We start from the raw sequence: 12,434 nt of genomic DNA on the forward strand, positions 1-12,434 counted from the left end.
ATTTTTTATTTTAAACCTATCATCCTATCGATGGTAATATGAGTCTAGATTTATAATTTTTAAAATAAATAAACATATTTGCAATCTTTTGATTTAAAAAATAAAAAAATCGGGACGAGACGGCACAGGGCGGTGGAAGCGGTCGTTGCGAGGATGAGGTGGAATGGGCTCGGGTGGGCTATATTTGCCTGTGGCGTGCCGAATTAGCGAGGGTGAGATGGAGTGCGCTGATCTTGGGCTGGATGTACCAGTTTCGAGCCCATTAGTGAAAGACAGTGCACGCCAGATGAGACTAATGAAACGACGATTCATCGTATGTTACATTTCTCTTCTCAGTAAAAGGACTCAAAACGGATTGCTTTCCATCTTAAAAAAAGACTCGGAACGGGAGTCAGACACGGTGCCACGACAATTCATCGTCATGTTGCATTTCTCTATCAGTAAAGTGGAAGTCGCGTATTAACCAACCAACATTGCAGCCGATAAAATCAACATTACATACCACCGTAGAAGATTTGGTGCTATTTGACACAACTGAAATTTATGTTTTTTTTTAAAAAATGGCTTTTGCGAAAAGTTGCTTAAGACTTTTAGCTGTTCGCTTCTATGAGAAATTTTTAGATTTTTAGCACATAAAAAATCAGAGAAATCACTCTTAGTCGATTTATTAGTTTTTAGCTTATTTCATCAGAAACTAATTTTTTAGTTTTTCAAAATCTAATAATAAGTCAGTCTATTTGTTTTAGCTTTTGACTTCTGAGAAACAGAAAACAGCAATAAAATAAAACAAACGGGGCCAAAATCAACATTGCCGGGATAATATTTGTTGCATTATTAAAAAAGTGTCCATGTTATAAACAAACAAACCATTGTAATTCAGCAGGCCATTAGTTTCTGGGATTTGCCCCGGCCGTGCGCCTTTTCTTTTTTCGCTACTGGTCACTATTGCTGATCAGATCTGGTGATCACAGAACATGCTCAAACATGGTAGCAAGGTAACAAGGGTCTCTTTTGAAGAAGCCCTCCACCGCTATGGTTCGCCATCAAACAACTCCATGCCTCAACAGGTCAGGAACAGCCTTCACCACACGACAACGGACAACACATAGCTCAGATTTTTCAAAGAAAACAGAGCACCATAAAATAGAGTACTGCTCAACCTTCAATATCTTGCATCCGTTCATTGAGAATTAACAATGAGTACGCTTAAATAACAGGAGGTATACATGATCCTATCAGCCAGAAACAAGGAACATTCAGTAACAACACCACCCTAGTCATAACGACGGAACGGTTGCCGGGCACCACCATATGTTGCTCCAGGTCCGCCGTACGGCACACCACCTCTTCGCCCAGCCACACTCCCAGGCATATAGTACGGTGGCGCAGCTGCTGGGCTCACGTACCCTGCATGAGCTGCGTAGCCGAAGGAACGTGAGGCTGGGTTCTGGAAGGATGGGCCGAAGCTTGAGCCTGAGCTCCTTGCAGCCTTGGCAGCAGGGAACGGATGAGGTCCGGTCGCTCCCCGTGCTCGCTTGTTCTGGAATCTGCTCGGGCCACCTGGTTTCTTCCTCTCAGCCTTCTCTTTTTCCAACTTCACTAGTTTCTTCTTTATGGTCTCGACGCTAAAAACTGATAGTAGCTGGCAGGATTCAACACACCTGATGACGGACCTGTATGCATTGGACTCCAGGTTGTTTGCCTCTTCCTGGGGAAAAGATGAGGCCATCTTGAGTTTGCACAATTAAGCACTGTAACGAAGAAGCTTCACAGCCGAAAAGCAAGAAACTAATATGGCAAAGTAGTCTTAGTGAAAAAGAAGTCCATCGAAAGAAAACACCAAGCAAATCCAACACACATACACAAAAAAAAAAAGGACCTGGATGGACTACATGGGTCCAATTAATTCACGACCCTCTGACATACTAAACAGCCTTCTAAGACAGGTGATCTGGTGGTATACACATATAGCTACCATGCTGAATCTGACTTTTTAAGTGACAGAACTACAAGTGCTTCCACAATGAAGGTTGTAGCATCAATGTCACTTTTCATAAGAAGACTAAAGAACAAGATAGGAGAGTTCTCACAGGTATTCAGGGCTTCAGGCAGAGAAAAGGTCTCTGCCTACATTGAATAATTTGATAAACAATCAATAACAAATTGATTGGAAATAGAGCAGGAGAGATTCTTACAACAGCAGAACTGGAATGTCTTCCACTTTTCAGCACAGCCTGAGCCTTGTCACTGGAGTCCTGCAGATAAGATTGGAGGAGAGGCACAGGTGGAAATCGCTCAAGCAAATCAGCCTCATGAGCAATATATATAGCCTCTACCGCGTTCCCTGACTTTATCAGTTCCTCAACAATATCTGAAAACAAGCACCAAAGTAGTTTTTGTCAACTGTTGTTTCTCATCACTTAAAACTGCTTGTTATTAGAGTAGATACGAGTAAAATACTAAATGAAAGTATCAGATATTACAAAATCCAGCATAGATTTCAAGGAAAGGTTATGTCAATTTTCTCCTAAAAGAAGAAAAATGTTACCTCAATTTAAAGTATGTAATTCCTTAGTCTGGCTAACAAACTCAGGAAGAACATATTGTTTAGTAAACAAAACCTAAGACTAGAACAGATTATACTTCAACTTGAAACTGTGTTAGCTTTAGTCCATCAAAATGCACTCCTCTGAGACAAATTATTAAAAGCAGAAACACAGTTGAATCTCTGACAGTTTCGATCTGAACTGAACAATGGGAAACCTCAACCAGATTCTGTGGTATAAAGGTCACTTTGAAAATCATTCTTGAAATCATGATGGCTTTCAGTTCAATGGAAGCTCACGACGATTGCAGTAGTTTACATTTTTTTCATGCTTTAAATACTCAGATAACCAATGCTGTTTCAACACCAATTATAACATTTTCAAAACGTAAATTTGACAAGTTTCATGTGATTATTTGGAGTGAGAAATCAAAACACTGGAGCATACGGAGTGAGAAATTGAAGCATATGCCAGCTGGAGTGACACTAGGAACATCTCAAATGTGGTGCTCAGATGGGCATCCTAAACCTGACACAAAACTATAACATGTGCCTTTCTCATTCTTGAAAGAAGACGATCGATTTGTAAAGTTAACTTAAGAAGATGCTATAATCGGTGCAAAATAGCTCTAATTAATCTAACTAGCATAATTCTGAAACTATCATACAATCTCAATTCAAAGAACAAAAATCAGTTACTGAATCAGATAAATAAAAGTAATAACATTATTAACAAACAAGGTTAATAGATCATCACCTTCTAGGTTCTCCTCGAATCCAAGCACACATGCAATCCTGGCAAGCTCCCTCTTCCGTCCATTAGCAACAAACAACCTCCTCAAGAACTCCCCATCGAACTTGTCCTTCAATCCAAATGCCGCTACCATCTGCAGGAATATCTGCACCTCCGGCTGCACTGGTGCACCCTTATCGACTCCTCCCTTCTCCCCCTCCTTGATCTCCCTTCCTGCTTCCTTCTCTTTTTCAGGTGCTGTCTTCTCTGCCTCTTCCCCCTTCTCCTCATTTGCATCCTTCTCTACGTCCTCAGGGTCTTCCTCTACTTCCTCTGGGTCCTCCTCGTCCCCTGACACAAGAATCAGCTCCTCCGGGTCCTCCTCCTCTTCCTCTACTTCTTCTCCATCTCCATGCTCTTCTTTCTTCTCTGTTGCTGGTGCATTCTCTACGCCGTCCGCTTCTGCCATCTCCACCTCCTGGTTCTCGGGAGCCAATTTGTCCATATTGATACCAAACGCCTCTTGCCACTCCTTGGCGACTGCGACCGCCCTCTCAACTAAAGTATCTCCAATCTCCGGTGGTTTCCGGCCATCGGAACCGAACAACGAGCAAAGCAGCAAACCGAGCACCCAGCATTGGTCCTCGCTGGCGCCCTCTCCAACGGCTAAACAGTCGCTTACCACGTCCAGGACGAGGCGGGGCGGGTCGACTGCGGCGGCGACGGCGAGCCCGGCCTCCCTCCGGACCACGGCGAGCTCCCTGCGGCGCGCGGCCATGAAACGCCAGAGAGCGCCGGCGTCCATGCGGCGGCAAATCCACCGGAGCGCGCCCCGGACGTCGGCGGGCGGTGGAGCAGCGGACTCGGCCTCGGCGACGGCGGCGGAGAGCACGGTGGAGGCCTCGGCAAGACGCGCGGGGACGATGGCCTCGCGGGCCTCGAGTGCCGCGAGGGATTCGGAAGTGGAGGCGTCGGCGGCGGCTAGGGCTTCCTCCAGGGAGGCGGAGCGGGAGGCGAGGTCCTCCTCGAGCGAGGCGAAGTGCGCGAGGGCGCGCGACCAGGCGCCGTGGCAGTCCGCGAGGATCTGCTTCTGGGAGTCGAGGTGGGCCAGGAGATTCCGGACCTCGCCGGCGGCGGCGGAGTCGTCGGCGGTCGCCATTACGGTGAGGGCTGCGGGGAGGTTCGGCTTCAGATTGGAAGTTACGGCCCACCCGACAGTCCAAGCACGCCCCCCCCCCCCCCCCCTCGGGATTAGGGTTAGGGAGGTGGCGGCTCAAGTTGGCAGGTTTAGAGGAGGTTCGCGGGCGGCCGCAGGTGAGGCGGAGGGGGGAGAGGGGTTGAGGCCGGATGACGGGGGTGTCGTCGGTTGGACCGTGAAAGATTAGGTGGCGAGGATGTGAAATCAATAGACTGGCAACGTTGGATTAGTGCGGTGACGAGTGACGGTGGCGGATTTGGTGGCGGGGAGCCGTTGGAGACGATGGAGGAGAGCAGGGCAAGGGCGAGCACGCCAAGGATCACCGGAGGTGAGAAAGAAGGAGGGACAGGCATGTTGAGAGAGCCGGAGCTAAAGGCGGAGGTAGACACATCGAGAGAACCAGAGGCGGACGGAGGTCACAACAGAGGTTTATCATTTAGTTATCGAAAATCTAGTGCACGCGAATTAGCACGCTCTAGTTTAGATGGACTAGTTTGGTTGCCGTGGGCTTTTGTTTTAGGTTGTAATGGACCAACTATATTTTGTGTGTTGTTGGGTTCAATGATTTTTATGAATGCTTTATCTGAAGGATCTTTTTATTTATATTTTTTAAAATCCAAAAATTACAAATATATATATTCATCTTGAAATTTTGCAACTCTAAACAAGATCATACTACCCTTCCTATGAAAGATAGGTTTTAAAAAATAAAAATGCAGCATTCTAATGCTCTTAAAATTTAAAATATTATTAAAATAGTTATGAAAAATTCTAAAAATAAATTGTGATGTAGATGATACTATTATCTAGCGCTTAAAAAAATTCAGACAAAAATATGACATGTAAAATAAGAAACAGAAAAGTCAAATTTCAGCGATGTTGATTTTTTTCTCATTGTATAAGTAATTGTTTATGTTAAATTTTTTTAGCACTAGATTATAGCATCTCTACATCACTTTTTTTTTCAAAATTTTTATGACCGTTTCGAAATATTTTGAATTTTGAATATATTGGAATGCTGTATTTTTTATTTATTTTTAAACATGTCACATGCCGCTCTTCCCATGAGTAACAGGATATAGAATTACAAAATTTTAAAATAGACGTATATATTTATAATGTTTAGGTTTAAAAAGTATTAAAAAATCCTATCTGGAGTAACATTGGGCTCTGCATTTCACAACTGGCACTACCGTAATCTGAAGAAAAGTTACCGGATGTGTCCAAATCTTCCAATCCTCTCTCAAAAGAACAAAAATCTTCCAAAATTACAACAAGAGCCAAGTTACTGGATCTATCTAAATCTTCCAATCCTCTCAAAAAAAAAAATCTTCCAAAACTACAACAAGAGCCCCCATTCTAACTTCAAGCTTCAACAGATGTTTAAGGGCATTTTAGAATCTCCAGAGCCTATTTCCACTGTAGACTTCGGGTCTCAACATAGACGGATAGACCAAAGATGATAAGACCAGCCCTGCTAATTGTATTTTTTTTAGAAAATAGAGCTTTTTTAGAAAATAGAATCTCCAGAGCTTATTCTCTCATATATTTTCATACCTTTTCACCTACCTTTTCAGCACAAATCTCGACATAAATAAAAAAGTCCTAATAAACAATGCGTCCATACGCACTAGCGAAATTTCCGTGTTCGTGTTGCAGTGCTGAGAGAGATAAGTGGCTACTACAGAATATAATTGCTGCAAGTACAGGTGCTAGCTGCCATCATAATTCATATCGTCATTTCGAGTCTGTTCCCAAGTCTCTTCCGATGTGCTATACCTCTGAAGTCTTCAACGAAAAAACCAGCTATTTTTCCTTTCACATGATTGGATGAGAGATCATACATACAAGCTGTGCACCGCTCTGTCAGGCTGCTTATCAAACTCCCTGTCGGCTTCAGAAGTTTGAGATGCCATGATGAACTCAATCCAGCTCACTCCTTGAGGCCGATTCTGCCTGTCAGTATGGACCCAGCAAACGAGCTAGTACTGACTGCTAAATCCGCCAATCATTCAGTTCAGAAACATGAGTTACTAATATTTATAAATTGAGAGGCTCTTAGTTGCTCTACATTTTCATAACTCTTCAGTCATACAGAGGAAACTGAACAGCACCATCATCTGGTTTTTCAGGCCCTTTGCCCAAAGATGAAATTGTTATCTGGATTTAGAACTTAACAGTTAGATCATCTGCAGAATAATGTACATAAAACAATCTGACTGATAACTAATATTCTGAAACTGCAAGCGGCGGTTTTTTTTTAGTTGTTGGAACTGATTTTCAGCAGAGCCATGAGCGTGTAAAACATGACACTTCAATTGCTCAAGAAAAGGTGCTGATAAGGCTGGAGATTAGAATGCAATCAAATGATTCAGGTGAACAGGCGGAGGCCGAATTATTGGTGATTAACGTTTTGCCCACAAGCTGGCCAGCGAGTTTAAGGTATCCAAAGAGGCAGATTTATCAGCACAACCCTTTCACATGATTAGATGAGAGATCATACATACAAGCTGTGCACCGCTCTGTCAGGCTGCAAGTAGCAACCTCGGAAGCATTTCTTTATTCCAAGTTGCAAATCTTCGCTGCTTTGACGACGCTTCGTCAAGATCAGCACTGCACAGGCCAAGATCCGATCTCCATTATTTAGAGCTGCATTAGTGCTCAATTATCTGACACTAGGCTGATCGATCAACGGCTTCTACACCTATTAAGCAATGCATTGCGCATAGGATTCTCTGCCCCCAGGAAATTGTGCTGATCTTGAAGCAACAACTCCAAGGATCTTTCACTATTTCTCGACAGATTACAAACCTTTAACATAAACCTGAAGTTTGCATGGTCTTAAAATAGGAGTCCAACATTTTCTGGATCAAGCTAGCTGATCATAATGTTGCCAAAGCATGACAAATTGAAAAGCAAAAGGGGAAAGAAAGTTGGAAATGGCATGGATACTTCGGAGGTAATCATGGGCGGCGGCAAGCTGATGCACGCAATCAACATTCAACAGAGGGCACAGCTCCCGGAGACCCTGACCACCTGCTAAACTAATCACAGATCGTCTTCCCCAATCGATTTCCTGCTAATGACACAGATGCATGAGCATACATATGCATGGCACATGCATACCAGTGTGGCACTAGTGCTTGCAATTCCACTTCCATCATGGCACTGCAAGCTGGCCAGTGACATGACTCTTCATGCATTTTATTAGCTTCCTAGCAAGTTCTATTTTCGCTTAATTTGAGTTGCCGTCTTTCATTTCAAGACAAAATAAGGCCACATGAAGATAGAAGATAATTTCATCATACATGCATGACATTTCAATGGAGTATCATACATGCATGACATTTCAATGGAGCAGTACTTACAAGTAAATTTAACACAGTTGAGCAATATTTTTCTCATCACGAGACTCGTAGACTATAGCTGGACTTACATGGTCTACACAGTATCTCTCGTGTATGTCGAGATCGAGAAGTTAGAACCGCACAATGAATCATTGTGTAAATACATGCCCCCTGTTGGTTCACTGTATATGGTTCATTATGTCGTCGAATCCAGGGAGCAAGAAATCGGAGGTTGGAACAGAGAAGAAAATCCAATGAACCTGATAATATAATAGATCAGGATTACTATATATAGGGGTTAATTAATTAAAAACGCATCAAATCGAAGCTGCACATGCTAGCACTTTATGATATATAGACGAATGTTTGTTTGAGTTTTTCTTTTTTTTTCTTTTTTGAAGAGTTGCGTTTTTGGTTTTACTAAAAGGCAGTTTTTGAATTTTAGTAGTTGATTTTTACAATATTTTTTTAGCTTCTCAGCGCACCACTTCTTAAAAAAGTTAATCTTAGCTAATTTCTTAGTTTCTAGTTTATTTCCTCAAAACAAGCTTCTGACTTCTCTGAAATCATTTTCCAGTAAATCCGTTTGATTGGACTTTTGGCTTTTGGACTTCTAATAAAAATAGAAATCAGAAACAAGCTGAAACAAACAAACCTATATCCTCAATCTTGGTTAACATAAGCAGTAACGGACAATGCTAGATAGTGGCAGTTTTGAGGGGATAAAACAAGGGCATTGCTATTTCTTAGACTCTGCTTTAAAAAAAAAAATATTTAGGCAATGGTTGTGAGACGTCAACTTTCTGCCCTTACTTCCTCACCTCCACCCATATCAACCGGCACCATTCGCCGTCGCACTAACTTGGCTTCGATGGGTCATCTCCGCTCGCCCACACCCTGGCATTGCTCACCGGCTGTCCTTCGCCGCTCCACCTCAGCGTCCGCCTCCTTCGCTGGGCCAACTTACCTCCCATGACATCCCTCCGAGTCCACCTATGGAGAATCTTGCAGAAAATCGAACCCTCTCCCCTAACCTCATCATAACACACCGTTCTTCATCGCTAGAGACGTCGATCCCGTTCTAATGCGGCTGAATAGGAGGTGTGTAAAATAAATATGCTGCTGCACTGTATATGGTTATGTTCAACAATTAGCTGGCTCCATACATGAAGCCCACTGCAGTTAAACAAAAGACAGTGTATAAAACAATTGTACGAAGATGACGTGCCTACGAAAAGAATAGCGAAATATTCCTTCTTGTTGCGTTTGTCTTTAAGATGATGGGCACACCAAGATTGCTTCCTCTAGAATAAGCATAGGTTGTGACCTCTCGCTTTGAGAGAGAGAGAGGGACAATTGGTTAAGCAGCATCAATGGTGTGATGCTCCTCACAGGTCACATCACATCTCGTGCGTAGGACCATTTATTTATTTTCAACGGAATTAAATTTGATAACAGCAATTTTTTGATCTCTTTTCCATCTTTTTCCACTCTACGCTGCGAAAACGGCAAGCTATCACTCTGATTGAAGGTAAAGGTGTGTGTTTTTTTTTTCTGAAAATGGTCAAATATATCGCCGCATCCATCCTTTTACGAGGTTCTTTGTATGGTCAAATTGCAAGCGTTTGGTCCATTGAAAAAAGAGGGAAACAGACTCCAATCAACTTCACTTGCAGCGACGCATCTCCTAATGTCCAAGAAACATGTTTGACGAAGCAAGTCTATTGTACACGATTGGATTTGACATCTACATACACACTTTGAATTTCTGATCTTATCCCAAAAAATCCATATAGAGATTTAACCAAGAGTGATAACCATTTTCTGGTGTGTTTGAGAAAAAAAAATATTTTTTTAACCCTTATAACAAAGTAATCTTTTCAAGATTTTTTCGGAAGAAACGAATTGCTCACATGTTTAGGAAACAAACTTGGCGTTGTGAAACCTATTCACATGTTTTCTGTGATTGTGGTCCATAAGTGTCATGTGTGGTGGTTTTTGCAGGCAAAGTACAAAATTTTGGCAAAAATCAATGAAAATTGGTTGGAGACATTGATGGCACGAGAATCTGAATGCATACGCAGATGGAATTGATGCTTGTGTTTTCACAATTTACGGCTCCAAAATTGGAAAGAGGGAAAAAAAAAGAAAGAAAAAAAAAGAATCCGCCGGCGGCCGGCCAGCGGTTTCTTGGAGCCTTACACGGCGACCCTCTGCAGCACCCTGGAGGGGACGGCGAAGCGCGCGGAGAAGGAGCGCGAGAGGTTCTCCGGCTCCACCCACGCCTCGCCATCGTCGAAGTTCTGCGCGTAGCTGTACTCGTCGTACGGCTCCCGATGCGGCGGCAGCGCCGCCGGCACGCAGCCGGTGGTGCAGAGCAGGATCCGCCTCTTCTCCCGCATGATGCGCCGCCACAGACCCCTCAGCCTCGTGCGCGCGGACGGGCGCGCCTTGGAGTCGTACGCGGAGGCGGAGGAGTAAGGGCCGTCGGCCTTGTCGTACCCGGCGGCGCCGGCGGAGTGGAAGATGTAGTTGTCGTCGTACTCATCGCCGTCAAGGTCGAAGCCGGCGCGGACGAAGCCCCGGCGGGAGATGGAGGGTGCGCAGGAGCACGAGGCCTGGCGCTGGAAGCGCGGGCTGTAGCCGCCGCCGTCCATGGCGAGGAGTCGTGGGTGGGAGAGGAGAGGCTGTCGTGGGAAGCGAAGCCGGAAGCGGGAGGAGGGGCCGCGCTCGTCGTGCGTATGTATATATTGGAGAGCCGTGTGGGTGTGGTCGGTGGGTGGTTTTGGGATTTGCGAGTAAAATGTAATTTTTGGTATTTTTTTAAACCTAGTATAACACGCATATGTCCGTATATATTTATATCGTTATACATATATACTTATATAGCATATATTGAAAATCATAGATACAAAGTTTGAATATTGATGAAGTTATTATAGGTGTATCATTGTTAATAGGTACATCACTACACTGAAAGAGAATTCCATAATAAGAAGATATAAGAAGTAAAACTGAAGTTTGATTCTGGATTGGTAGATAGTACAACTATTTGACCACCAAGTTAATAATTGATTCTATTTTTTAGGCACTTTAATTATATGTTGATAAATTTCTTTATCTTTATCTCGTTACATGTGGACCCATTTGGCTTGTTATACAATTCACAAGGTATGCACATTTCCATGTGAATGTAATGGATACATTTTCTTGGATCCTACTAGCACTTCAAATTGCAGCTAGCAAATTGTCTTTGCTCACTATGTAAAGTATTTGATCATTTTTTATACCATAGTAGCTCAGTACCCCAGGATATATACCCTATAGTTGGCTAATCAATGTCTTCTCTATATGAAATGTTCTTGTTTATACTTAATCTCTAAGATATAATGCTGATGCAACTGGCAAACTACTCGCATCATCTGTAATTATTAAAGTGTTTCTTTAGTCAAGAAAAGACTTTTAAGGTATGTTTTGCATGGATATAAAAACGATACAAAAGAACCATTTCAATTTATTGGATCAATTTCTTTTTCTAAGAGGTAGGCGCAAGCACTGGGCTAGAGTGAAATGGGTAGTGTAAAGTTGCGACATACCCATACAATTCAAAGTCTGTTGCACGATTTATTCTTCATAGACCAGATTCCTACTCTATATGCTTTTGGACGTCACCTTTGAAATTTAAAGCTCAAAATAAGAAATTCTGTCACACAGACATATATTATTATTTCGAACGGAATATGTCTTCACATAAAAAAGGATCCAAGGTATATTTATCATGCATATTCCTACCGTGGCATCAAAATCTGACAAAAATCAAAAGTGAGGCGAAGAATAAAGTTAAGTTGGTAAAAGAGGACCCATTTATGCCGACCTCATTTGGATGATCTCAAAGTTCTAACGTTTGTGGCATCAAAATCTGACAAAAATCAAAAGTGAGGCGAAGAATAAAGTTAAGTTGGTAAAAGAGGACCCATTTATGCCGAGCTCATTTGGATGATCTCAAAGTTCTAACGTTTCTAGCTCGCTTCTCTCTTGCATATAGACAAATAGTAACTGAGAGATGATGGATCAAATCCGAGGAACATCTAAAGATAAACACACCTAATGTGCGGTTAGCCATAATCAAACCGCCGTCTTTAGCCGCAAGACATAGGTCTAACATCTGTTAGACTAGCCACCGGTTGTCACCTCGCATCTAGGAGCTCATGTGGTGTAACTTTTGTAACTGATGGCTAGGTGTCCGTAGGCAAGCATTGCAACTCCGTGGGAAAGGAATTTTTCACATGTGTATGTGCATGTATAGCTCGTTAAGATTATTAATTTCTATTGAGATTTGTATTAAAAAAATATGTGTAAAAAATAATAAGTAGTTGAAAAGAATTGATGTATGAATAAGTATTGAGCGGGAAGGATAAACGATTGAGATAAACTATGTATAAAAAATCCATACAGTTTTACATACCTTACCTGTTACTCTGTTAGTACTCCACTAAATTTTCCCCCAAAAGAACAAAGCACATTTTGGCGTATGCTCAGCTTAGATTGGCGGTCTGTCCTGATGCTCATCATTGCGCATTCAGCGTTCCATTAATTTGGAATCAAGAGATT

General features: G+C 42.6%; 2 protein-coding genes across 3 annotated transcripts; both read right to left on the reverse strand.

Moving 5' to 3' along the window:
• Positions 1-1,115: 1,115 nt before the first annotated feature.
• LOC133904579 (FRIGIDA-like protein 4a) lies at positions 1,116-4,663 on the reverse strand. 2 transcript variants are annotated; one of them, XM_062347137.1, is made up of 4 exons: positions 3,303-4,663; positions 2,196-2,371; positions 1,473-1,708; positions 1,116-1,439 (listed from the first exon to the last, which is right to left on the reverse strand). In XM_062347137.1, the coding sequence occupies exons 1-4, from the start codon at positions 4,435-4,437 to the stop codon at positions 1,274-1,276; spliced, it is 1,713 nt and encodes a 570-aa protein (XP_062203121.1). In that variant the 5' UTR covers positions 4,438-4,663; the 3' UTR covers positions 1,116-1,273. The 2 variants fall into 2 exon arrangements, with proteins under 2 accessions (XP_062203121.1, XP_062202410.1); XM_062346426.1 differs by having other exon boundaries at positions 1,116-1,708; positions 3,303-4,661.
• Positions 4,664-9,723: 5,060 nt separating this feature from the next.
• On the reverse strand, positions 9,724-10,552 carry LOC133886724 (uncharacterized). Its single transcript, XM_062326521.1, has one exon. The coding sequence runs from the start codon at positions 10,478-10,480 to the stop codon at positions 10,022-10,024; it is 459 nt and encodes a 152-aa protein (XP_062182505.1). The 5' UTR covers positions 10,481-10,552; the 3' UTR covers positions 9,724-10,021.
• Positions 10,553-12,434: the final 1,882 nt, after the last annotated feature.

The sequence above is a fragment of the Phragmites australis genome, chromosome 1 (assembly GCF_958298935.1).
Source record: "Phragmites australis chromosome 1, lpPhrAust1.1, whole genome shotgun sequence".
Taxonomy (NCBI): Eukaryota; Viridiplantae; Streptophyta; class Magnoliopsida; order Poales; family Poaceae; genus Phragmites; species Phragmites australis.

Bases quoted from the DNA above. Each gene is read 5' to 3' on its own strand.
- LOC133904579 (XM_062346426.1), bottom strand. From the start codon at position 4,437: ATGGCGACCGCCGACGACTCCGCCGCCGCCGGCGAGGTCCGGAATCTC. The intron at 2,372-3,302 runs GTGATGATCTAT...GCTTGTTTTCAG, and splicing joins ATTCGAGGAGAACCTAGAAG to ATATTGTTGAGGAACTGATA. The intron at 1,709-2,195 runs GTAAGAATCTCT...TCTTTTCCCCAG, and splicing joins GACATTCCAGTTCTGCTGTT to GAAGAGGCAAACAACCTGGA.
- LOC133886724 (XM_062326521.1), bottom strand. From the start codon at position 10,480: ATGGACGGCGGCGGCTACAGCCCGCGCTTCCAGCGCCAGGCCTCGTGC.